The sequence below is a fragment of the Ixodes scapularis genome, unplaced genomic scaffold (genome assembly GCF_016920785.2).
Source record: "Ixodes scapularis isolate PalLabHiFi unplaced genomic scaffold, ASM1692078v2 PGA_scaffold10__122_contigs__length_95168666, whole genome shotgun sequence".
NCBI lineage: Eukaryota > Metazoa > Arthropoda > Arachnida > Ixodida > Ixodidae > Ixodes > Ixodes scapularis.
Window position 1 is genome coordinate 45,353,021 of NW_024609836.1, and position 27,506 is coordinate 45,380,526.

The 27,506-nt window shown below is 45.5% G+C and overlaps 1 protein-coding gene across 1 annotated transcript in view; it reads right to left on the reverse strand.

Annotated features, from left to right (window-relative positions):
* The window catches only part of LOC8041650 (hypoxia-inducible factor 1-alpha), a 216,962-nt gene that overhangs the window by 12,206 nt on the left and 177,250 nt on the right, over positions 1-27,506 (reverse strand). Inside the window, 2 exon segments of the mRNA XM_029992579.4 lie at positions 1,590-1,837; positions 7,792-7,942. Coding sequence (XP_029848439.2) covers positions 1,590-1,837; positions 7,792-7,942 — 399 coding nt within the window.

Genomic DNA, 27,506 nt, shown 5'->3' on the forward strand with positions numbered 1-27,506 from the left:
CTCTGCGTCATTGTGACGTCACTGCAACTCCCTGCGCAAGGAGCAGACGACTTACTCTCCGCATTTTAAGTTCATTTTCCAGGTACAAGTTAAAAAATGTTCCAGAAACTAAGGGGTTCTTTAGTACACACCTCCAATAGAACCATACTTTAAAGTGTGCATTTGTCAGAAATAAAGACCTATATTGAGGTGATTGCTTGGATACGCTTTACAAGAAAATGGTCCTAATAAAGTATGGCAAAATGCAACACTACTAGAGCCATTGATAGGGCATTTCCTTGATCATGCTATTTGTCCTGACAATTAAAAAATCCCCAGTAAATGCTGCCTTTCTTCAGAGAAAACTGACCCCCTTATATACAACAAATATTATTACAGTCACTTTGAAACAACTAAGAAAAGAGTGACAAGCACCTCTTGCCTAACAGAAAAGTTATTTAAAAGTGACTGCTAGTCTACCCAAAACGACTGTCAAAAGCGACATTGTTCTGACCTGGATCGAATGATGGAGAACCGGCATTGTACCAGATTTAAATGTGAAAGTGGTTTTGTGTTTACAGTATTTTTTTTTTATCAAACCTGGAATAGCGTGTTAAGTTGCAGCAGAGTATGTCACACATTACAAAGTGACAGCTGTAGAAAATTTCAGACGGCAGGTGTGTCCAATAAATTTCAGGGATTTACGTGCAAAATTAACAAAGGGCATCTGGCATGCCCCTGTGAAGGACTGGGGACTGCTTTAGAGACCACCTGGGGATCTCTCAACATGCATCTCAATGACCCAAAGCCAACTCCACAATCGGCATCTGTTATCTCACCCACCAGACTGGCATGTCCACCAATCGTTGCTCCCTATGAACTATGAGCTAAATTGTATCGTTCCCCAGAACTTCATTGTCTGAGCAGTCCCAAGGCCCTGTCACACAGCAACCAAAGCTACTCTTGCAAGCGTGTGGCCTCATTTGATGTGTCCCTCACACGAATCTGTGTCCGAACGAAATGCGAGACAAAGCCATGTGCTCGTGCAGATGAGCAGGCTGCACCACCATGGAAATTATGTTAGACTTGACAATGTTGCATGGAAAAGTTGACACTGAGCAGAGATATGCCTGCAAGTCGATGGTACTTCCATGCTAAGTACATTGCATTCCAAGCCACTTCTTGAACTGGTTGTCACACTTCTTACCAAGCACAACTGTCCCGGTAACCCACGGCCGCATCTCACCATAAAGGCTGGTTCAAACGTGCATTTTAGCACCACTGACTGCGTTTCGACTCTGTCTTCTTGCATTGCGCAAACCTCGGCCACCTTACCAACACATAGTAGCACCTCGTTGTAAGCAGTCTTAAGCGACTGTGACGCAGTCGGTTGCACTTGGAAGGCAAAATGTCTGAACCTGCCTCGAGTCCTCGCAACACAAATGAACATGATTGAATACCATCTTATGATTGCGCCTTCAAAGCAGGCTTACAGGTAGCATCTCGGTGTGACCAACTGCATCACAATCGCCTGTGACCGCACAACTCCGACAACCGGCAGTGCTCGCGCTGCTGCCATTACAGAGTCGCAGGAGCAACGCTGCACTCACCTGTGAGGCCGCTGTCATCGTCAGCGAACATGAGGAAACCTTTGTTCATGTCCGCGGTGCGGGGTGCGAAGATTTTGGCAGTGCTGCTGGCTACCGGGTAGCAGGGCACCGCCCCTTGGGCTGCCTCAAAGGCCTCCTCAAATGGCTCCGCCGGGGGTGCCGGGGGGCGCTTCTCGGGGGGCTCGGGCGCAGCCGCCGCTTTGATCACTTGGTCCTCCGACACCACCTCATGTTCCTGGCTGGTCCCACTGCGGGAAGCGTGCGACACATCCTTTGAGATACTGGCTACCTAACGAGCCGAGCGAAAACGTAGCAAGAAACGAGGCATATACAGATTGATTTGTACGCGTTTCCCCATAAAAAGAATCCATCAAACTAGACGTAAGTCTATCACCTGCTCCTAATGATCTTGTCCGGCGGTTCTTAAACTGCAGTTTGTGGACCCCCGGGGGTTTGCGGCATGGCACCGTTGGAGGTGGTTCGCACTGAAGAGGGTTTCAGTTGTGTTGAACAGAACATCTCTGCGGCTGTGGTAGAGCTAGTCTCACGAGTTACCGCATGCCGCGTGAGCCTTTGCTGGTTTTCAGTTGCAAATGCATTTTTACTACGGGCTTTCTCGGAGAAAGCACTCGGACACATGCTGCCATTTTTGCTTTCCACTGCAAGGTCTTGTCTGGGCTTGTTCGCGGAATGCTCAAGGCAATAAACGTGATCTATGTTCAGTCAGAATGACGACATCGACTTTCCTCGCTTTACCAGTTCCCCATGTATGCAACATGCTGTTGTTACATGAAAACATTCAATGTGTGTTCACAAATAAGTCCCGAGATAATTGGCGGGTTCATGGCAGGGCAACATTTGAGAAGCACTGATCTAGCCAAGTGAAGACAAAAAAGCCAAAAGTGCAGAACTTAATATATATTTTCTACGCTACAGTTTCCCAACCATTGTAAACAATGCTAGTATATCTGCAGATTTTTCAAGTATTGCACTCCGGAATATTTCTTAGGAATTAAATTTTGCAGGGGGGGAGGGGGGTAAGCTGCTCCATAAACCCAGTTTCATAATTACTGTGGACGATTTATTTGCACAGCCGAATTTTCACAACCTTTCTAAATTTGTGAGACAATACTTAGGTAGTGCAGAAGTTGTACACGAAAACATATAAGCTGGTCACAAGACTGAAACATAATTTTGTAGACCATGTGTGCTCCAGCTATTGCGCTTAAAATGAATAAAACGAAACAAACAAATTAAAGGGATTTGGGACATATTCTTTTTAAATTTTCCATAGAAAATAAAACTTTTTCTTGAAATATTTCCGCTATTAGACGCAATTTAGGTGGAGGTAACACGCTGTAGGCACCACTCAGGAACGTAGCCCCATTTCTTGGCTCTCATTGGTTGGAAAGATGATTGACATGAGGAACGTTTGTTGTAAAATTATTTCTTCATGCCACAGTAATCTTTAATTCAACATTTGTTTTATGTCTGAGAAACAATCTATATTTATTAATAAATCATTATTTATTTTAAAAAAATCCCGAGGCCGTTTTTTCCACTTTGGTTTCAAACAATCATGAATATGGCTGCCGGCATTTCCAGACAGCGGTTGCGTCTTACGGGCGTTGCAGACAGTGATAAACGGTGGCAGAATAGCAGACGATGCCAAAGGCTGCTGCGCGTCTGCTAGTACGACTAGGCGGTGTCAGATATCAAACTAGATTCACTGGACATTGCGACAAAGAGACACTAGGATTGCGAGCGTGTTCGGTCGAGCAGCCAAGCCAATCCATTAGTAATGGGCGGGGCCACTGATCTGTGGGCAAGGCTTCGAGCGGGCTGCGACGTCCACCTAAACTGCATGTAACGCAAATATTGTTCAAATTTTTTTTTTTTTTTTTTTTTTTGTGGTCAAATATTTAAAAGAAGTATGTGTCTTATTTATGCTTTTCTAATTTTTTTTCTTCATTTTAGCGTTTTTTTTTTAAAAGAGAACAACTCTTCTTTAGTAAAGCACCTTGAGTTGGAAAGTGTTTCCCACTGCCACTAGACGTTACTGTTAAAAATGTAGGAGTTAAAACGGCTAACCAAGCTACAAACTGATTTCTCTACTACAATTCTCAGATGGGTGATGAGTGTTTACATATGCTTCCTCTTAGCACTAAAATGCTGAAGTTGAAAGACTGATTGCATATGGTTTTACAGGTACCAAGTTACATGTGAATCTAGTCCAATATCCGACACCACCTGCTAGTCGTGCGAGCAGACGCGCAGCAGCCTCCGGCATCATCTGTATTGTACAGTGCACATACATATTTATAGCATTCCTTCTTTCCTCAAATGCTTTAGGAGCAATCATTATTAGAAGCTGGGCACAAAGTGATGCAATTTACCGGAGTTATTTCGTGCCACCTTTTGGAGCAGCAAAAAGTACTTTTGGAGCACAAGCATACACTTCATTCTTATTCATGCCACCGTGAACAATATATGCAAGATTCATGTGCTGGCCTATCCAACTAAAAATGTGCACGCTTTGCCTTCACACTTCTGTGCAATGGCAGGTTTGATTATCTCAAACACAAAGCACATAGAAGCACAAGGCATGGCAACAAGATGCTGATCGATGAAGGACAGTATGAACTGCTGTGAATGGTCATTTTAGGTACAAAATAAAATGTAAATCAAAAAGTATATTCCACTGAAATAATGTTAGAATAATCTTGAGCGCACAAATTGAAATTCTAAAGGTTGTAATAAAAAAAACTCTTAATTAATTATGAGGATCTGTATGCAGATCCTCATAATAACGGAGATCGGCATGTGAATGATAGGCATGCCTTCTTAAAAGAATCCAGCCAAAGTCGTTAAGGTTATTCGTAAGCTTTCTTCTACTGCCTCGTGTAATTTAGTTTTAATTTATTCTATTGAATGCACCTTGAATGGATGAAACACATATAAAGCTGACAACTAAAGAATGTAGTTCAAATAAAAAAAAAAAACCTACAGAGGAGTTCGTATGAATTACCTTGCAAGTACCCTCAGCTAAGTCCTGAATTTGAAGAAAATATTGCCAAAATACCGCAGTCTATCATAAATAATAGCTGCAGTGTAATTCAGAAATTTTTACTGCAACTAAGAGCTGCTGCATTAACACTCACGAAGTTGCCTCCTTCAATATACCCAATGCTTGCATGTTTAGCATCCTGCTCTGGGGGAATGCTTTCCCTTTAGCATTCAGATACACTGCGGCAAAGGAAGACAAGCAAATTGTGATGCTTGCTTCGCAGTTGCCACTTCACTGCACTACACAAGAGCGCGGCGAGAAGAGCGCTCAACAAAGCTGACTTACACGCCAGACTAGGAACACAAGAGATATTGAGAGAATTCTGAGCACTGTCGGTGTTTAACACTGACAGAAAGATAAAATAGGATATAATATGTTACCTGCGGCTAAAACTGAAAGTTGTGAAAATTCTCACAAGTCTACCATAACAATCTGGACGTGCAGCGGGAACTGAGCCATTATATTTTCAGTACTAATAAAGTGAAATGAAGTTTTGCTGCCATGTTGGCACAAGTTCCTCACATCTGGGCTAAATGTGGCAGGATGTAACAGGGCAGTTTGGCGCAAATGGAGCAGCAATCACATCACTGGGCACCAGGCACGTAGCCAGGGGGGAGGCCCATGGGGCCCGGGCCCCCCCCGAAATCTTCGATTTTGCCGGGACCTGCTCTCCCCCCCTCCCCCTTATACAGCAATTCGTCATGGGCGGGCACCCCCCGAACCAAAATCCTGGCTACGTGCCTGCTGGGCACAGACTAACAGAAGCACTTTATTTTCTGGCTTCAATCCAGCCTCCACAGCCTAAAGGGTCTAACCATATGCTGGAAAATATAGTACCAAATTTACGAAGTTTTGCTGGCACAACTGTCAGATGACCAAAACAACCTTCCAGTTTCCTTATCATCTAGCTTCAATCTATCCAAGCAGGCTGTCATAGACCGCAAAAACAAACAATGATTGGTTGTGATTGACTAATTACAAATTTATGCTGATTGCTTGTTCAGGAGTGGTTATTCGCTTCTGTTTAAGCAAATGACAAACTCATAGGTAAGGAGAGGTTAGCGATCGGCACACATATATTACGGCTTGGATTTTTCAGCAAATGGAAATAGGTGTTAACACAGAAATTCGGGCGAGTTAGTTGCTTATGATATACGGGGGGAACAGCGCACTCGCAAACAGTCACTCACGTCCACACACAAAAGATAACACACTTACGCAGCGCTAACAACTTTATTACACTGTTTTCTTTTTCTTGTATTACGGACTAGGGCCAGGGAGAATAATTGGTCTTTTTTCTTTCAATGGGAAGCTAAACCGAAAACTAACTATATTGAAATTAATGTCTAGTTCTCTTTGTGATAAGGCTAAAGTCAGTGTAGATGTGTTAGTACATCGTCTTTAACCTTATCAAAAAAATAACTAAACTACCTAGCCCTACACTAATTTCAATTTAGTTAGTTCTCGGTTTAGCTCCCTACTAAAAAAAAAAAAGACCAATCATTCTCTTTGGCCCTAGTCCATAATATAAGAAGAAAAAACTGTGTAAATATACGAGAGAGTTGTTAATTAATTGGGTTGTGTGTGTGTTTATACAGCCAAGAACTTGGTCTGCCTCACAGAGGCGACCTAGTCTCCCTGCTGTAGATGAGCAATTTAGCCAGTGTGGTACAGCCTGGGGTTTTTAACGTGCACCACGCAGTAGTGATACACGACCGCACGCCGGTACGATGCTCATCCAGATCGAAACGGGCAGGGGTGGGGCTCGAACCCAGGATCCCTGGGTTCTGCAGCGCGAGCTTTCGCTCCACGTGCTCCGAGCTGGTGTGCGCTAGACCACTCGGCCACCGAGTGGTCTAGCGTTGTTAGGCAGCACTGCGTAAGTGTCTTTCTTTTTTGTGTGTGCACTTTGACTGTTTTGCGGGTGCACTGTTCCCTCTGTAGATCATGAGGAAATAGGTGCTGCATTATGACAAAGTAATAATAAATCTCTTATGTTGCTAGCATTCAACCGGACATATCTTTCTAGAGTGCTAAGAAATTATAAAAATAACTTAAAATTGCACGGGGAAGACACTCAACAATGTGAGTTAGGCAGAACAGCTGTACTTCTGAAAGGGCCACCATGTTAAATTTTACAGATAAAATGCCAACTGTGCAGGGTCCAGCAAAAAGAAAAGAAAAAACAACAAATGTTATGGGACGCCTGTTTTGCAGCCAGGCATTTCTACCTCTTTCGAGAAAGCGTCCTACGCTCTCAATCAGGGCAGCTGCAGGTGTTGCCCCTTATCAGTAACAAGCTTTAATTAGATAAACTCGTGAAAATTCAAGCCTAAAGGGTCTCCAAAGCACAGCAAGTGTATATAGTGATATTGGGCCAAGCATATTACACTATCACCTAATATGAGTCAGTCTAAAGCTCAGCCTACTCTGTCACTTAGAACTTAAACAGTTTTTTTACCTATCTACTGTTTTACCTCACTTTTAGTATATTTAAGATTACAGAATCATGAATATGGATTGTGGTCAATAGTCATTAAAGTCCTTTACAATAATGTGCCAGATATTTCACTGCATCACTTTCAATCAACAATCTTGGTTACCATTTTTACCAGTCAGATGTCAACAACAAAAAATTCTGAAAGCAGTTACATTTTTTAAACAAGTTATGCTTTGAAGGAGTGAAGTTGTAAATGACTAAATAGGGGCTTTGCATAATATAAAATTTTCAAGAAGTGGTATTTTGCTAAAACAATCTCAACACACAAAAAAGAAAGAAAGTAAAGAAAAATACAAAATTACCCAAGCTTTCCTGCACCTCTCCCTATGAGTTTTGCACAATTTTCGAGTATTTACACCATGTACTAAGCTCACTCTGGTTCCTCGGACCATTTCGCAGGCACCAAGGTTTCCAAAACCTCCCGTAAGACTGACTTTTCCGATTTTCTTTTTGTCGTCTGTAAAATTTGGGACAGGCAGGCCACTGCACAAAGCAGACACCTTACACCACTGCGAAAACACAGGCATCAGAATGCCCTTGAGCAGCCGAGACTCAAACGTCTCAAATCAATGGTACGACGGCAGACAGCACAATGTCGGAGCGCCCAGAGGGGCGGGGGAGAGAGAGGGAAGTACCTAAGAACGTAGTTGACACAGACGACACATTGTGGCCTGGAGCAGCTGTTGTTCTCGTAGATGAGCGTTGCTTGGGTCAGCACCCAGACGTAGCCGCCATGCTTGGACAGGAACCGGTACTGCCCGGTCTCGCACTGGCCCTTGGAGAACACTGCATCAGCAACAAGACAGGCGGGCATTTAATTAAAAGGTGTACATTATAACAGTGAATTTTGAACAAGACACAAAGGTAGTCAAACTACTCCTGGAACCCTGAGAACAGTGAACATTTTGCAAAGAGACCTAGCTGCTTTAGCACTCTATCAGAACTGCTTCAAGAATCCTTCAAGAATCCTTTAAAACTCCTTCAGGGATCTTTCAGGGCTTCTTTAAAACTCCTTGAATCCAGGGCTCCTTTAGAACTCCCTCAAAAAATTTTCAGGGCTCCTTTAGAACTCCTTCAAAGATGCTTCAGGGCTCATTTAGAATTCATTTAAAGATTCTTCAGGGATCCCCGTGAGCTCCTTCAGGGATCCTACAGGGCCCTGAAGAGGCTACATATCTTTGCGAAATGTTGACTGCCAGTTTGAGGGTTTCATAAGGTTCCTTTCAAGCACATCAAACTTGATTGCTAAAAAAAAAAAAAAGGGGGACTTGCAACACGGTAAATATTTGCTTTCGGTCAAGTTGAACGGATTGAGTAGCCTAGTTATGCAGGTGGCAAGAATAACTGGGAACAGAGAGTGTCCAGCTACCTGTATTTGTGTTTTATTTTGTAGTACACTCACTCTCTTACAGTCATTTATGACAATATATTCATTGAAGTAATAATGCTATTTATAAATCTAATTATCCAATATTCCTTCAGAATTCAGGTGCACAACAGGAGAGATATTTAGATACATATGCCATTGACACAAGTTCTGTGCATACCTTAAAGTGATCCAAAGCATCCCCCTTTCCACAGGAAAAAACGACCCAACAAAGCCTCAGCTGATACTTGCACAGAAGCAGCACAGTACTGTAATATCTCGAGATAGGCCACCTAAAATCGAAAGGAAATTGGAGGAAAATAATGAGTGAGTTAACTTTCGGTGTGCGATAAAACTAACTTGAAAAGTGCTAGCTTTAGACTTTGTAACCTGCAAAACTTGTCATTGCAGGGATGATCGAACCAAATTCGACTGCGGTTCCCAGTCAGCAGTGTTCGCCTATGTCCCGCCGTGGCTAAGTAAAGCCATTTCTGTCGAGATCACCATTGGCCAGGGCCCTGCAATTACTAGGAGTGGCCTATGCTTTGGTATTTTTGAAAAAATAGCAAATCATGCAAAACATATGGGTGGGTTATCTTTCGGGGTGGGGCATCTCTCGGGATATAATGGTACATACTTTGAGAACTCCAAAAGGGGTAGATCATAACTCAGAACTTGCTCCGCAAATACCCAAAAAATTAGGAAGAAAGAAGAGGAACAGTAAACAAACACACAAGAGAAAACTTTATAGCCGACGTGCACCCGGAATAAGCAAGGAGGATAAAAGCTCTCGGAGCCATAAACAGCGCCTATGGTGCGTCAGACCTTACTCAGCAGTCTCGAGTTGGCAAAACAGCCGAACACCAAAGGACTCTTTTACCACGAGGCTTAGAGCAAAACACTTTAAAGCCAAAGCCCTCCCATAAAACACCAAAGTGTTTGCGAACGCTTGGAATGCTTTTAGGTAGTGACACGCACCGAGCAATGAACTCAAAGGTAGGTTTCTCCGCAACAAAGTCTACGACTTCTTGTCATGGTTTACCCCTGAACTAATATATTAGGGACCACGACGATGGTAATTATTGTAAAGGCTGGTTTACACATCCACGTTTAAGCATGACCGACTGCGCAATTACAGCTTGTTACCGCTTAAGATGAGGGAGCACACTGCAATGCTGGCGCCATCTGTCCGGTAACCCTGGAAACACTTCCAATCTGTGTGTAACTAGACGGAAGGTTTCGCAGTATTTGCAAGATCGAATCTATGTGCTATCATCAAGAACTGATCCCTCGCAACAATGTCACAATTATTTCTAGAACATGGTAAAAGGATGATGCGTATTAAAATTAGAAAATATCCGGAGATCAGAAGTGTTCTAGCGCTAGCAGATAGGCGGCACCAGTGTGCCCCTTCGTCGTAAGCGGTTACGAGTGCTTGCAACGCATTTGATCCCGCCGAAAGGGAAGTGTGTGAAGAACCATCCTCGGGAACCCGGCTGAAGTTGACAACGTCCCAAAGCGGCGACTCCAAGAACGCAGTGCACTCTGCAGCCTTACAATGCGAGCAGGGACATAATCTCAACCAGCTCATATCGGGCAGAGTGTGCCGCCACATTGCGTCGCTCGAAAAGGGGGACGGGAGTTGTCTCGGGGACTTCAATCGTATCTAATGTGTCAGTACACTTTCAATTCTCCGCACACTCATTCCTACCGCACAAGAAGTGACGCACGAGGCGTTATCGTGCGTCGCTATCAGTTGCAAAGCTCTCGATCTGCCCAGACACCCCGCAATTTCCCAACACTGCAGCGACGGACGCGAGTCGGAGGCACGGCAACCGTTAAAATCCTCGACCTTCCTTCAGCAACTCCTCCCCAGCAGACGAGCCTCATTCCATCTTATGAAATAAGAGAGAATCGAACGGAGAGGGGAGACAGAAAAAGGGAGAGGGCAAATCAGTTCCCACGTGCAAACCCCCCGAATATGCCACTTGGGACAACAATGCGTTGCACACGCTGGTTGCTCCTCCCGCTTCCACCTGCCCCTCTCTGGGATGCAGGCAGTCGTACCAAAATAAAACGAGGAGAGAGCAGTCCCTCCTCATCCCTTCCGAATCGGGCCCACAAGAGGCAAGGTGGAGCACGTCCTCCCAAAAATACCTCCACAGCGGCCGCAGTGCGATGTGCACCCTCCCCTTCCAAGCTCCTCCATCTCCACAAACGCAAAGACCCACGCTCGCCCCAACCAACAACGAACGATGGCACTCCTCTCTGCGGCTCTTTGCGTCTGGTGGGCATTCGGGGGCTGCCAACCATTAATAGGAGACACCGGGAGAAGACAGAAGCCCCCAACCCTCCCCCCCACCCCCCAACTCTCTGACATACCGCCGTGCCGGCCAGAACTGGCAAACGTTCAAGGCTGGGTCTTCCCCCTCCCCCATCACCACCACTCTCGGCTTCCTTTATCTGAGCTCCGCTTCATCGTGGCCGGATTGCACCCTTCCCCCCCCCCCCCCCCCCCCCCCTGCTCTTTTATATTGCTTCCCACAACCCGTCCATCTCTGGGGCTTCAGTCCCACTGGACCGAGGCTGTAGTGATTTGAGAGTGGTGGAAGGCAGAGGGATGCAAAGGGAAGTGCTGAAGGGGTGACCATTTGTAAATGCTCAAAGGGCATTTCCGGACTCTCGCCAAGAATTGAGAGCCGGCGTTGTATGCGCGGTGAACTTGCCAATTTCCTGGAAGTTGTCGCGTTGATGGAAAGCCCTGGCCCTGTCGGAGCGGGTAAACATGCACAATAGGCATCATAAGAGGTGGAGGGGGGGAAGGAGGTCTCTGGAAATGTCGCTCGTGGAAAGCATTAATTACATTAGCGGGGTCGGAGCGCCTCGAATGATGGGGAAAGCGGCTGTTGAAAGATTGAGTGTGGTGTTTGTTCAAATGGTTTGGGGTTGTGTTTATTTTTCCCTCGAAAACTGCGCAGAAGCTGTCGGGAACTTCGTAGGTAGCCTACTTGCTATGTGATGCTGAGTCACGGCTGGATAAATGCATATTAGGAGAGGATGCGAGTTGGCCCGATATGCAGTGATAAGTCCCCCAGGCCAGCAGAGGTCAATGCTATACTCAAACCAGGTGAGAGAAGATGGTAAGCGGAACAATGGATAACTGGTAGGGTGACCAGACGTCCCATTTTGACTGGGAAGGTCCCATTTTAGAGGTTTTTATTGCAAATGAACAAAACATATGTTAAGTCTGACCTGCCTAAGCCACATTGGGCTTGACTGGCAGCGTCTTAAAATCAGTGAAACCATCCCGTTTGCAAAAGGAAACATGTAAAATAAAATCCACACAAAGAAATCAGAATAACAAAAGGAAACTAGTAAGCATTTTACGATCTGAAATTTCTCAGGGCTTTCTTGAGCTTGTATTTTGTTCTCAAATCTAGAATACTAGAAGGCAGTTTGTTCATAAATGCTGGTACATAATAACTCCGAGCTCTTTTTCCAAATCTTGTCGAACATTGAGGTATCCGGTAACGCTCTTTGGGTCTAAGAATACGAGAAGGTACAAATGGAACTTTAAATTGACTATCCCAAAAATGTCTATGAACAACAGTTTCCATAAATAGCAAGTTAAAACCAGGCAAATGCAGTGCTTTAAACACGTCAAAGTCCTTACCAAGGCATAAATCATAGGAAATGTTCTTTAACAAGAACGCAGAATCGAATTAATTTTAATTTGCCGACGCAGAGGACAATGACCATACACGGTAATACCGTAACGGAGCACACTGTAAACAAGAGCATGTACAACAGTTTTTCGAACGGATAGTGGCATAAAATACCTCCTGTTGTATAGCAAACAAGACACTGCACATATTTTCTTACACACATGAGCAAGATGAGTGTTCCAGGTTAGGTCACTGTCAAAGAATAGGCCAAGATATTTTATAGAAGATGCATGCTGTATAGGCTCACATGCACATGATAGATAATTAGACGCATGTAATCTGAAAAAGGAGGTCTTATTAACTTCTTTCAAAGGGTTGTGGAAACATATTAGCTGCGTTTTGGATGCATTATCTTTAATTAAATTAGCTTCAAACCAGTCCATAGTTTTAATTGCCGCAGTCTGTAAAGACGAAAAGGCATCTGAAAAATTGAACGCTCTAGATAAAATAACAGCATCGTCAGCATATTGAAATAGTGAAATTGGTACCACCATGGAGAGGTCATTAACATAAAGATTATATAAGGTTCATTCCTGACACCCCGACATCTTGTCTCAATAAAGCTTGTTTTGTACTCCGAGAGATATGGCCACCCTATTAAGTGATATTAGCACCCGCTCCTTGATGTTATATCACAGTCAAACATAAAATTCAGTTTAACATCCAAAATTAACACTATCCAATTGACTCGATATTTCTTTGTGCCATCATCCACAAGTGATTTCCTCATACATTATGCTCACTTTAATACCCAATGCCGACTGCAGCCCCTGCCACATAGAAACATCTATGCAACAAGATGGAAAATGCTTGAAATGAGGCCACCGTCGCTTCGAATATTTTCTATACACCTTTCATTATCACAGTAGTGAAAAATGCTGTGTCATTGGACCGAAGGCGCATGTGCAGCATCCAATATTCTGAGGAAGAGAGCTATTGCACATGCTCAAGACGCATTCCACAGCCCAACAAAGAAACATGGCAGTGTGCAGAAGGCAATTAGTGGAATGGTCTATACACCGCGCAAGATGCTTCGATTCCACATGATCCAAGACCCCAAGCAAAGAGGCTTCGAAGCTGTCTGCTCATCATGGTTTAGCCGCAATTCAATCTTTTGCATGCCGGTCACTAACTCCCACAATGGAGAAACGCACTGCCCTGGTTAGCACCCCATCTAGCAAGAGAACCTTGCAGACGACAGACCGCAACCAAAGCCAACCATAGCCAAACTTCCAGCCGCAGTGTGGTGACTCACCATCACGACGCTCGCGCCTTGGCAGCTCTTGTAATCCTTATCGAGTGTTGGGGGCCGGAGGGGCAGCTTCGAGTTTGGGTTCGAAGCACCGAAGCCACCGCACAGGGTCACCGAATGGCAGAAGCTTCGGCTCAACGGAAACAGAATGGCTGGCGGCAGCGACACACGCCAGCGTTATCAGACGGACAACGCTTCTATCGGCAGCCCACTAGAGATGCTGCTGAGGGAGGGGGAAGCCTCCCGCGTCTACGCCGATATCTTCTCCTCACGCTATCGCGCCTGGTAAGGGCGAAGCCACGCAACCGAGTGTTTTTCGACAGATTGCAGTGCGGCAACGACGACGGGATTCTCCTTCGAACGCTTGTCTACGACGGCGTGGGGCTACTGCTCAACGTCTCTTCGTTATCTTGGCGGTAGGAGATGGTAATTGGCATGCAGATTGGGCGTCATTCACGCGTAGTAGTCGAGAGATAATGTCGGGGGGGAAGCCGAGATATAGAGATGAGGGTGGCAGAGAGTTGATGGGGCGGGGGATAACCGTTATGCTTGCCACATTGGTTCTCAGGGAAAATGCCGGGTGTGCATTTTCTGATACTGCTGAGCCCAATTCTGGAGGCAAGAATCTTCCAGAAATCTCTTTATTTATAGTTGTGTAGTCTCGAAATGAAGTAATTCTGAGATTTTTGGAAATTATGGTACATAGAAAACTCAAATGCTTTAGAGTATTTCCAGTAGAAAACTTTCACTTTCAAAATAAATAAAACAATAAAAAAAAACAACCTCAGAACTTTTGTGTTTGTTCTAGCTGAGCATTTGGGATACGGATGCATAGTACTCAGGTAAACAAGAAATCCCGTGGGAAGCGCAGTGCAAAAAGATGCACTCTTGAAACTGCAAACTTATACATCTAAAACCTTGAAAACTAAAGGTAAAAAAATATACTTGAAAGAGCGACCAAACTTTGCGCTTGTAAAGACTATATGACCCTAGCTTGTTTAAAAACTGAACCTGTATTTAAATTAAATAAAAATTTTCTTCACTCTGATAGATAAAATTTTATGGCTCCAGTCTTAAAGCTCCAGTCTCCGACAGCTCAAGCACACCCAGGACCGTGACCAGACACGATAAAACGATAGAGATGCCGCCATTGCAACGACCAGGTGACACGCCCATCGTCCGGTAAGCTACGTAGAAGCAATAGGAGAGTGGGGGAGGGGTAGCATCTCCACCACACCACAGTATCTGACCCCACCCACAGAAGCACCGTTATCGACGGTGACCTACTACACCGTTCCGCCCCGAAAAGCGCACATCACATTGGCTCGGTGAAAACACACCCCATAAAAAAGTTGGTATGCCGACTCCCTACACTAATGAAGAGCCACACCAAACAAACCTCAAGTGAAAAAAAAAAAAAAAAAAAAAAAAAAAAAAACATTTTGCGGTATGATGTTTAGTTATCTCCTCATCAGTTGTCATTGCACCGCACGTGGTAATCATATCCCGGGTGATTATATCTAGACATGAAATTAGTATTCACGATCTCAATCCGGCGTGTTTGTTTCGAAACCAAAGCTGAATGCAGGAACCATGCATCCATTTTGAATTCCCCAAAGAAAAGCAATATGGGATATGCCAAAAATATTAAATGCTCGAAAGGTCACCAAGAAAACATTCCTGCCAGATGACATACACTACCAGTACAAGACTTTTTTGGGAGAAAAAGATGCACAAAAAAACCCACCAAAACGCAAATGGCACGGAAAGAATGGTGCTATACGGGACTTTTTTTTTTTATATAACAAGGCGACTCGCTACATGTAAGTGGGCCTTAAACGTACATAAAGAGGAACAGACAAAAGGGGGAGTGGTCATCCGAGTGAGCATTTTAATAATAAAAAGGAGAAGAAAAAAAAAAAAAAACAAGCCCAAACAAGTCAGAAGAAAGAAAAAGAAATGAAAAAAGGCAAGCGTAAAGGTAACACGCACCACACCCAGAAGTTGAGCGAGAGAGCACTCTAGGGATGTTTTCCATTATATTATTATCATGAATATATCACTAATACATTTTTCTAACAAATAGTGTTTTTCTTTTACATGCCGTTTTTTTTTCCTTAGCTTCGCGTACCCCGGGGACTTGGACAACGCCTCCGTGCGCGGGGGAAGGGAGAGAGTTTGGAGGAGAGAGTGAAAAACGTGACGCGGGGTAGCACGGGGAAAGGGAAAGAGGGAAAAGGGGAAGGACTAAATGGGGAGGAGAAAAGAGGGCAGCGTGTCAGCAAGGTGGGTCGATAACGGTCCGCCGGGTCGACATAAAAACGCTCGCCGGAGACGTTGACGAATGGCCGTGAAAGGGAGCGAGGCAGGGGCCGCTCTCGCTACTACTGTATACATCACCGATCACGTGACGGCCCAACACGCACGCACACGCAGAGAGCCTACACGCGCCCCCACGCACGCTACTTGTCAACCAATGACTCGTGTTTTGTAACCAAATTTTCCCGGTTACGATTCTTTTTCCTTTTTCCCCTTGGCAGGTTTGTTTTCGCGGACTCTTTCGAACTCAATTACGCGTAGTTATGAGTGGTATAAATGCACTGAAGTCTAGAATATAACGATTAAAAAAAATACAGAAAAAAGGCGGCGCCCAAAGAGGCGAGATCGAAAACAATTGAACAATGACAGAAAAAAAAAATAATTAAGAAAGCAGCAGAGCTTACTTATAAAATTTCGTGTTATGAATAGGCTTACACGCATCAGGTGTACAAAAAGCACCGGAAACAGAATTACACCGCAACACACCGATATAACTACATATTATATATACAAACGAAAAACACAGAGGTATGTTTGAGACTTCTCTGCGTTTGCGTCGACCTCCAGAAAACCCCAACATGGGGTGAATTTACTATGCTTGCCTATATAAACATCGCCTAGAAAATAAACGATTTCATCGGAAGCTTTAGAAACTGCCTGAGACAAAAGCCCCCAACAATATGCAAAAAAAAAAAAAAAAAAAAAAAAAAAAAAAAGAAAACGCGACGGAAGACATTTGGGCGACAAACCTCGAGATATGTCCTGATTGGGGCCAAAACGGCGCGGGGGCGTCGTGGCGTAAGAGCCGCCCTGACGTCAGCATTGACGTCATAGACCCATAGCGCTGACAGTCGGTGCCGCACCCTCGGACCGTAAACAACACCCCGCACTCGAAGAAAACTTTTGAAAGCGGAAGCAGATTATCTGCCTTCGAAAGAGAGACGACTCTTCAGCGTTTTGAACGGGAAGACCGCGCCAGTAAGAAAAAAGGCGCGTGGGCGGCGTGCAGCGAGAACAAGGAACGTGTGGAATTCGGAAAAGAAAAAGAACTACGTTGCACAAGGAGCCACGAAACGATTTTTTTTTTTTTTACTTTCGCTATATACTACTTAAAATCTCTCCCCAACGTTAAACCAAATAAACTTGCCTTAGTTCTTGTTTCTAAGCAATGGCAGTCGGCAAATAAATTCGAGAAATATCAGCATTCTACATTCCTTCGACTCGGAGCCAGAACAAGCGGTCACGTGGCCTGGTGCCTATCTTATGACGCCAACGTTAATCATAGCCACGCGCTGGAGTTGGCAAAGTAGAAAACGCGTGCTGAGCTCCAGGCATTGTGAGTTCGGCTGTTCTCATCACTGCAGTAGTGGTTAGACACGAGCCACTACCCGAGTGTCCGCCGAGGCATCGATTGTTACGAGCCGAAGTCGAGTGCTCACGCAGTTCTCGTGTCCAATCCTGGAGCCGCGCTCGACTGTCATCAGGTTTCGATCCCAAACTTACGCAATCAAGCTTTCCGAAGGCAAGACTGAAAGAAGTAGTCCCTTGTTATTGGCTGAAGCTGAGCATGTTGGTTCATTGCTTGTGAAGTTGCTAGTCCAGCGGTGCGAATGTTATATTTTTTCTCTGTGTGTTTTCCATGTTCAGCTGGCCCCATTCACAAGAAGTAGTCCCCTTTCATCTTCGCAAGTTCACCGCAACTAAGAAGCTTTTGAATCGGTGGCGGCCTGGGCGAGTATACTGGGGCAGAATAGGACCAGTATGCCTCTGCAAAGTCACGAACATTCCAACCCGATGGGTCCATATCACATGAGCGAACGACATTTTAAGCGAGCACCGGTCATTTGAGCGCGTCAACGTTTTAGCGAATAACCGGCCGGCACGCGTTCGTGTACTTCACTGGTTAAATTTAGATTCTAGAGCTAAGAGATCGGTCACTCGTGGAGGCGTACCAACTTCAAGGCTGTCTAAACATACTAGCAACACCGTTTTCTTTATTTCTAAAGACCTCGTTTTTTTTTTTCGTTTTTTTTTTTTTTTTTTAGACAGGAAAACACACGGGTGTCTTTTCTCAATTTCTCCTCGCCACTAGAAAAAGAGGGAGACCCTCCTTCTTTCTGCGGAGAGTCTAGCTCTGAGACCCACTCCTGAGGCGAGAGAAGACAGAGAGTGGAGAAAAAAAACTGGGAACCGATTTTCTGCCCGGCAGAAGGAAATTCCGTAGGTCGGCCTTTAAGTCCAGACGGAGCCGACGGCATACGAGCGAATCGCACGACCAGGCAGCGTCAAGTGAGCACCATCGTGGCGTTCATCGTGTTTATGCATACGTATTCTAGCGTCGCTGGACCAAACATGTATACAAGTAACGCCTAGTGACTCGCGCTTCTGACGGCGCAACCAAATTTAGTCACGTGAGGAGCAAAGCATCCAGCTCGTGCGGGAAAGCCGGCGCTACGGCCACGCGCCGAGGCTGAATGCACAACTCTGCTACCGTACGTAGCTATACAGGAACTCTAGCGCAACCCGATGGCGAGTGACGCCTGGCGTCAGGCAGCTGCGGTGACGCTGTTGCTAGCACGGACGAGAGTCACGTGCGAGGGGCGGAAGGAGAGAAAGAGGCGTAATGGAAGAAAGTCCCGTTAAAATGGGCGCTCCCGAGAGAAATTCGGATGGAAGAGAACGAGAGAAATAAGCGACGCCGGCGAAAGAACAGGGTCGTGTTGGAGACATCCCGTCGCCTAGACTCACTATTCGATGACGCCCAAACGATCTCTTATACAGAAAAAAAAAAAAAAAGTAAAACAAATAGAAAACAAACAAAGACTCGAACCCGCACGTGTTGTGAAAATCAGATTACAGAGGAAAAGAGCCCTATATAGCACAAAAGCGGGAAAAAAAGAACAAAGGGAAACAAGAAAGCCATTTAGCTTTGTTGATTTCCGATTGGCTTCCGGGGGAACAAAAAAAAAAAAAAAGTTCAAAAACAAAAGGAAGAACCGCAGATGTCGACCTTATTGGCTTACAGTTGTCTCGTGAATTTTGAATGCGAGTGTCCCGTTCTTTTTGGTTGTCAACTGAGCGTGCGCGCCATAAAAAGTTAGGTCATTCGTTTTGTTATCTGGAAACGTCACGATAAGATTCCTTCTTCCATTCGTGTTTTTTTTTTTTTTTAAGCGCGATTTTAGTTGTATTTAATTGGGGGATTGAAACTGACCGTCCAGATGGCGGATTTTCGGGTTAGCGGACGACACGGTCGTTAGAAGCAGACAGTGAGACGAACGTTGGAATGGACATGTAGCACGCATTGAAATTCCAATCCCTTATGCACAACGAAGGAAACGGGAACAATCACTTAAATCACAAGACCGGTTTTTTTTTTTGTTTTTTTTTTTTTAATTATTTACATTTTTGGAGTACCCGATATCTACATTTTCTCGGCACGCAATTTGTGATATATCGACATTATATTTTTGCGGATATGGCAACTGATGCACAAACCAACATCGACATTTCCCCGCGCTTTCCAAAATAACTGGGCTTGTGTAAATATTTATACAGTTTATGATATATCGACATTATATTTATGCAATTTATGATATATCGACATCATATTTTTGCGGATATGGCAAATGATGCACAAACCAACATCGACATTTATATTTATATTTATACAGTTTATGATATATCGACATTATATTTATGCAATTTATGATATATCGACATCATATTTTTTGCGGATATGGCAAATGATGCACAAACCAACATCGAAATTTCCCCGCGCTTTCCAAAATAACTGGGCTTGTGTAAATATTTATACAGCGTGTAATCGGTCGGCCATTTTAAAGTTGCGACGAGTCTCCCAGCTGTAGATGAGCAATTTGGCCAGTGCAGTACAACCGCTAGCCTGGGGTCTAACGTGCACCACGCAGTAGTGATACACGCCCGCACGCCTGTACGATGCTCATCCTGGGAGGGTTACGCTGATGACGCGTTGCCTGGTGCTGCTAAGATACGTTCATTCACACCTACGTCACTTCCTTCTCCCTAGTCGCCTGGGAGTCCAAAACGTGCGACATAGCCCCCCAGATCGAAACGGGCAGGGGTAAGGATTGAACCCAGGATCCCTGGATTCTGCAGCGCGAGCTTTCGCTCCACTTGCTCCGAGCTGGTTGGTGTGCGCTAGCCCACTCGGCCAACGATCCCCCTCCGCGCTTTCCAGTGGATTGACGCAACATCCACTATAATGCACTAATTACATTTACTTCTCCGCTATCTCACGCACTGCAGGGTTGTCGAGATAAAACCGCACCTTTTCCAGATTACGTCTCTCAACAATACAGCGAAGCTAACCGGCCGCATCGCGCTTCCACGACGACGTGATTCGACAGCGGACCATCGCGTGATAAACAATTCGCAACTTGGTCAACAATGAGCAGCTATTATACGACCGGAGGGCTGCGATACTCAAATCCCTTCGGGCCGGAAAGTAGCCCAAGCAAATCACAGCGTGGTATATGGCTACAAGAAGACACACAACCTTCCTGGCTGACAGATTGTCTGTCTGTCAGGAAAACGTAACGGCAGACCGAGCAAAGAATACCAAACGATCGGTATTCGTTTTATCTTTGCCTTCGTGTGTTTACCTGAATACGGTGAATTTTCCGAATTTCTACCTCTCCACTTTAGCAGAGCGAACGCTGAAGGGAAGGTCGCCTCCTTCAGCGTTCGCTTTACTAAAGTGGAAAGAGGTGGGAGGAGCTTCCCTTGAACTTGGAACCTGACACCGACTATAGACGATTTAATCGTCTGAAAGCATTGTGCCACTTCAGTTCCGTGTGAGTTGCTTTAAAAATTCGCTCCTTTCACGTACGTGCGGTTGAGCTGTGGTATAACGTCGACGGGTCTACGCGCGTGCTCGTACACAATGATTTTATTTTCGGCGATTATGCGTCTTTCCTCGTCTTAATTTGTGATTGTTCCGAATCGCTCCTTTCTATTGTGTTTTTGTTTTGTTCAGGATTACTATAAGCTGTTGTATGGCCACTCTTGCAATAAACTAAATCTGGCCGCAGCATGTGCAAATAAATAAATCTGTCGTCACGTTTTCGGCGTGGCCAGTAAAGCATTAAAAAACACACACACAAAAAAAAAAACGAGAAGGATTAATATACATAATTTCATAAGGTCGCAAAAAAATTCATTGAACCCACAATTGGGTTACTGGTTCACTCGTGTCTATGATGTGCTAAACCAATTTTGCGGGAAACCAGCGACCATCGAAATCTCGCCAAAGCTTTCCTTTAAAAAGAACGACAAAAAAAAAAAAAAAAAAAAAAAAAACACTACAAGGAGAAAAAAAAGTAAAATAAAGAAGAAAAAAAACTATTTTGGGAGGAAGCCCCTTAGGTTTTATGCCTCGGGAGTTTGCAACCAGACCCTCACTATTCACATCCCTTTTGAGCCATATATATATATATATATGTATGTATGTCAGAGAGACAGAGAGAGAGAGAGAATACTAACACAAGCGAGGAAGAAATTGAAGTAAACTACGCGAGCGAGATATTTTATCGTACCAAATCAGTGAAGAAACAGTATACTGCTTTGCCAGTTCGCCGACTCGAATCCCACGCAGGCATATAAAACATGATGGGTGCGGGGGTCGGAAGCGGGGATAGCATAGAAACGATTGAATTTCCCTGGCCCTCGGATGCCCATAAAGCCTATACATCCAAAATAAAAGCGCGAAGGAGCAAAAGAAAAAAAAAAAAAAAATATATATATATATATTGCGAGCCTTCGTGAACTAGCTTCCAACAACTCTGGCACGCCAAAGAGATCGCCTTAGCCGCTGGGCAGTTTCGCATCTCTATGCGGCGCAAATGCAAGAGTCACGTCTGGGATGAGCAAACACTCAACACGCGCCGGCAAGCCCGAGCTCTCGAATGGTTTAAAGAGCCTAGATCTAAGAGAGGCGCAGCAACACTCAAAGCACGGAGAGTAGTTTGTATAGTTTAATAGCAGACGCCGCGCACTGCTCTTTAGTGCGCATGCGTTGCGTTGTCGCGTAGAGAGGAGAAAAGCGGGCGGGCGTAAAGCTCCTTGATACGTCTTTTACAAGTAACGACAACTAAAACAAATGACAAAGCACATTCCGCTGAAACAAAATGGCGGCATTCAGTTGAAACCTCTGCTATGCGCCGCCATTCGCTTCCTGCACCGTCACGCAGTCGGCGCTTTAAAGAATGTCGCTACTTGTATGAAGCTCTCATCTAGGGGACTTTAGGCAGTGTGAGATGTGGCCAGGTCACTTTAGGTGGGCGGATATCGCCAGGTGATCCTGGTTACATCCCACACTGCCTAAAGTCCCTGGAGCTTCGTGCTAGTAGCGACATTCTTTGAAGCGCCGGGGGGGATATTTATACAGCGTGTAGTTGGTCAGCCATTAAAGTTGCGACGAGTCACACGCTGTAGATGAGCAATTTAGCCAGTGCGGTACAACCGCTAGCCTGGGGTCTTTAACGTGCACCACGCAGTAGTGATACACGACCGCACGCCGGTACGATGCTCATCCAGATCGAAACGGGCAGGGGTGGGGCTCGAACCCAGGATCCCTGGGTTCTGCAGCGCGAGCTTTCGCTCCACGCGCGTCGAGCTGGGTGTGCGCTTTAGCCCACTCGGCTTGCGAGACGGTGCCGGTTTTAGGAAGCGAATGGCGGCGCACAGCAGAAGAATGAACTGAACGACGCCATTTTGTTCCAGCGGATTGTGCTTTGTCATTTGTATTGGTTGTTAGTTGTAAAGAAGTATCGAGGGACTTTAACACTGCCTGGTGATAATTACACAAAGGCTGAGGGGGAGGAAAATGGGCTTAGAAGGCCGAGGGAAGGAATCAAGAGTTTGGTTCCTTTTGGTTTTTAGGCTAGGTGGCACCCATGGCAAGGACGCTCGCAGCGGACCAACGCAATGCAAACGCGGCCCCACACACCACGTGACCTCGGTCGAGAAGTTGGAAACACTCTGCAATCTCGGCGCACTTAAATTGTTGCGAGCACGTGGCTTTCTCCGACGGAGAGCGAGATGCGCCAGGCCGAACGGTGTTTATCTCGGGTTCTTAGTAGCCCCGACCAACGGGAGATACACACAAAGCAAGTGAAAGAGGAATCGTAACCATGGCCGGGAACGACTACGTTTCTAATTTCCGTCTGGAGCGACAGTGCGCAGAAAGCTATACGTGCTCGTTAAACCAATCACACGCCAGTTTTTTTTTTTTTTTTTTTTTTTTTTCATTTTATTACGTGATTAGGTTTTCGCCCATGTCGACGCGCAGGAAGCGGGGTCAGGGGACGAAACGGAGGCGGCTGACTGGTCCGCGTGCCAACAGCCGCTCCACCGCAGCAGCCTGACCTCAAACCCACGCGTTGGTTTATGGCCCGAATAAGCAAACCCGCCGATGTTGAACAAAAAAAAAAAAAAATTAACAAATAAAACTAACGGTTCGGAACTTAACAAAATCGCAGCCGCAGTTGCTGTCCTTTTTTTTTTTTTTTTTTCGTGCCTCGTAACACGCGCAGTTTCTATTTACTATTCCGGAGACGGTGTACCAATGTGCCAGTAAAACTTGGGACTAACATTACGAGGTCCCTCCGCACGGGGCGCAATAAAATTAAGCCAGCGATGCTACAAAAGGAAGGTCCCCTCGCTCCCGCAGTACGTGCGGTCGTATAGGCGATCGTCACGAGCATCGAATGCACCCCGACGCTGTCGAATCGAAGCCGGTCACGAACCCTGTATATACTGTCCGTACACTGAATCAATATCCGAGAAATGAAAACCCCTGCACCCAAAAGGCCGTAAAAACGAGCCTGTCCCGTGTCTCTTTGACGCAGTGCGGTCGGGGCGGGGCCATCAACCCCGGTGCAACGGACTCACCGATATTCGGTCACTGTACGGGAAAGTTACGTCAAAATGATGTTCCAACTGACGTCGACATCGGGGCTCCCTCGACTCGGCGCCTCTGCTCAATACCACACACAAAAAAGACGTGTCTCACAACGAACGCGACGCTAAGCACGCGGAGACGCGCCACTTTACGGCGTCTATCGTCGCACCTTTAGCGTGTTTACCGCGTGGGGGCGGGTCGTGGAAGCACCGACGATGACGTCACGCAAAACCAAATGAGCCTTTTTTCAAGACGAGTCTAGGGCATGGGCGCAGGTAGGCCCTCGTAACGCAGCGGCGAAAACTGGAACTATATGATTGGCGTCGTCCGCAAGGGCGGTTGCGCTACCTCTCCTCCCGCCTCGTCCACGACTCAGATCGAGTCGTGGGGGAGGCATTGGGGGCGGCACAACTGCCTTCCCGTCTGGATGCCAATTGTAGTTAGAGCTGTCACCGCTTGGTGACGACTCTTTGTGAAAAAGGTCTAGTCGGAGCAAATAGACCCGAGTATTCTTTTGAAGCGTCGTAGCGTTTTGGATTTTGACGCCCTTCACATTTAACAACTATCCGTTGATTCGGTGTCGTGCTGGATTTTCACGTAGATTACGCAAACTCCCTGTTTCTTTTCTCGAAACTTCCGACGAAGGAACGTCCGAGCAAACGAAGGATAAGAAAAGCCGAAAGTGGAAGGTGTCAGCGGAATTCCAAAAGGATCGAAATTCCGGTGCAAACAAACAGCCTCAAATAGAAATAATAAAAAAAAAAATTTTTTTTTTGTTGTTGTTGGAAACATTTGACCTCTATAAATCGCCAACTCAGCACAACGCTCAGCGGACAAAACTCTCAGAATGAATCCGAGCTCAAGCGGGCACCTTCCCACGGTTCTTCTTACCTCAGTCCTTTTTTTTTTTTTTTGTTACATGATTAGTTTACGTAGTGCCCGTGCATGCGAAACGCACCCTCCATTTCAAGTAGACGCGCTTTTACGAATGAAATATATAGGCACTGCGAAACAAGAAAGCCTTCTGGGGCTGAGGATAACACATTCAACAAATAAAGCAAAAACAAAAACTGACTGTGATCTTTATTTCCGAAGTCCAACAAATAATGCATGGAATGCGGTATGTATGGAAGAATAGTTTAAATTTGGTTAGAAACGTCCCGTGATGTTATTCGTCAAGTCCTGGAGTCACAACGTCACATCACATAATGTGTCACGCGAAGCGACGTCAACGTGTCGAGTCACGATGTGAAGTCACCAATTCAATTTACACGCTAAATTTGGCGGAGAAACACACGAGCCAATTTCCGAAAAATGAAAGGTTCCTTATAAAAAAGCATTCAATTTTATAAAACTTTTTTGGACAATCCATTGCCGATAATGTGTGTGATATTGAACAAACCTATACTTTACATGACAGCCTTATTCTCAGTTTCATAATCAGGGTACAATGTCGTCAATGCCGCTAGCGCGAGCGTGTAGCGTACACGCTAGCTTCGTTCGATTTACCTGCCCCGGTAGAGAAAAGTGTAGGGCGGTGCACTTCCGGTCGTATCTCAATACACCTCGACCTACACTTTTCTGCACCGCTGCAGGAAGTGTAGGTAAACCGAACGCAGCTCTTGTGTACAAAAGACCCCTTTCGAAAGACTGTCCTCTGTTGGCAGCTCAGGAATCCCTGCACAATGGCGGACTAAAACCGCAACGTCACGGCACACTTTATGCGTTTGGTTGGATTAGCAGAACACACCCACAGAAAAAGGTGATCGCAGCTACGTTGCACTTCCAACGCTGTTTGAATGGCTCGTCGGCTCAGCGTTGACCGCGCTCCGACGTTCGCTACTTGATGGAATGTCTTGCACTTTCCGCGATGTCAGTCGTTCCGCCATTGTGCAGGGGTTCCCACCTTTTCAATGATCGCCACGTGACTTTCGAAAGGGGTCTATGCCATCCGTAGTATCAACACTCTTCAGAAGAACGGCTATGTGACTATCCTTTGCACTGTGAAGGTCAGAAATGACGCAGCGCTATTCAAATTCGCACACCCCTATACTTGGTCTCACCCTACGATGGATTAAAGGCAAAAGCTACAGACCACCAGATCCAATCACGAGCCACTTAGAAATTGTCTGGTATTTGGCTTCAATGCACGTGACGGTGCCCGCGTTAATGGGGATGGACGGGCAGTGGTTGGAATTGAATAGCACTGAGTGACTCACCAATTTTACATCGCAAAGAAAGCCACAAAATACAGGCTCTTTGCAGCGTCGAAGCTACAAATGTGATACAGCACTTTTTGATTCGGAGCATTATTCGTCCACCCCTAATCAATGTTAAGCGTGTCATAGTTTAACATGTAACCTGATTGGACCTGGCGGCTTGTGGCTTTGATCTTTAGACCATCGTAGGATGAGAAGACGTATAGTCTATAGAGAACGATATCTCAACAAGACCGTTATTTTCTTTTCTTGCCAAGCAGTCGAAGCTTGAATCGCTGCGCTATGGAAGCGAGTGCCACTGTATAGATAAGATGCAAAACTTGAGAACCTCCAACGTCGTGTGGCGGCACGCAGAACTGTCCCCTCAGACTACAATCTCTTTGCAGAGCCGCACGCAAGCCATTGTTTCCGACGGACAGCTGTGCTAACAACACCTTCACACCATGCTGTGCAAGCTCTCAAGCGCGAGCGCAGAAACGCTGTTCCCGTATACAATTGGTTTTAGGTTCGGACTACGATCCAATGAAACCAATGAAAGAGCCTCTAAAACGCAAAGTCATGGTGTTCATCGTGTTTCTGCAGGTGTTCTATCATCACTAAACCAATCATGCACACAGGAAAGGCTCAGTGACTTTTAGTATGCTCGGTCGTTCTTGTACGTGTTCGTGCTTACCACATGCGCTTTGACGGACATGTGGTGAAATGATATATATATATATATATATATATATATATATTTATACTCCGTTTCATGTTAAAACCAAAAACTTGTTGAAAAATAAAATGCACGTACTAAAACGCGATGCCTTGATGCATTCTTCGCGCTCGACTGGATCAAACGGCGGCAATACACGCCTAAAAAAAAAAATGAACAACATGATCTAGTGTTTTTTTTTTTTTTCTTAGATGTTTCATTGGCCCCATTGGCTCATAGTGTGCTCTCGGACTGCAGAAAAAAACGGAGTATACTAATATCTAACGGATAATCCAAATGAGCAAATAGCAGTCATGTATGGAAACATGCCGATTTGGGGACGCGGTTCGGACGCGGGTGAGACGTCGAACACAACGATGATCGAACTCTCAGCTGCTGATGCGGATACGAGGTCTGCAAATAAGGTGGTCATGAAGTTGAACTAGGCCCGCTTTGATAACGCAAGCATTTTCTCCTAAAGGCCCCGTCCACACTCGAGCAACGGGCAACAAACACCGATCGCGGACGGGCAAGCGGTTAATTAATCCTCGAAAACAACGGCAGGGCGTCTCTTTCGAACACCCGGCCTCCAGCAGGCGCTAGTTGCCTTCCGCCGTGCTCTGGCTGCGTGTGCACGCTCGAAGCTAACGAGGCATCGAGCCTTACCGAAGCTGGGAAGGTCGCCGTGGATGCAGAACAACTGAAAGACCTCCGTTCTTATCCTGCCTGTAAATATACGGCAAAGCTTTCCTTTACGTTTCAATGTCACCAACTGCTGGCCACAAAAGAAAGCGTCTGCGCGCAAAGCCGATGACAACATCGCCCTGAAGCCG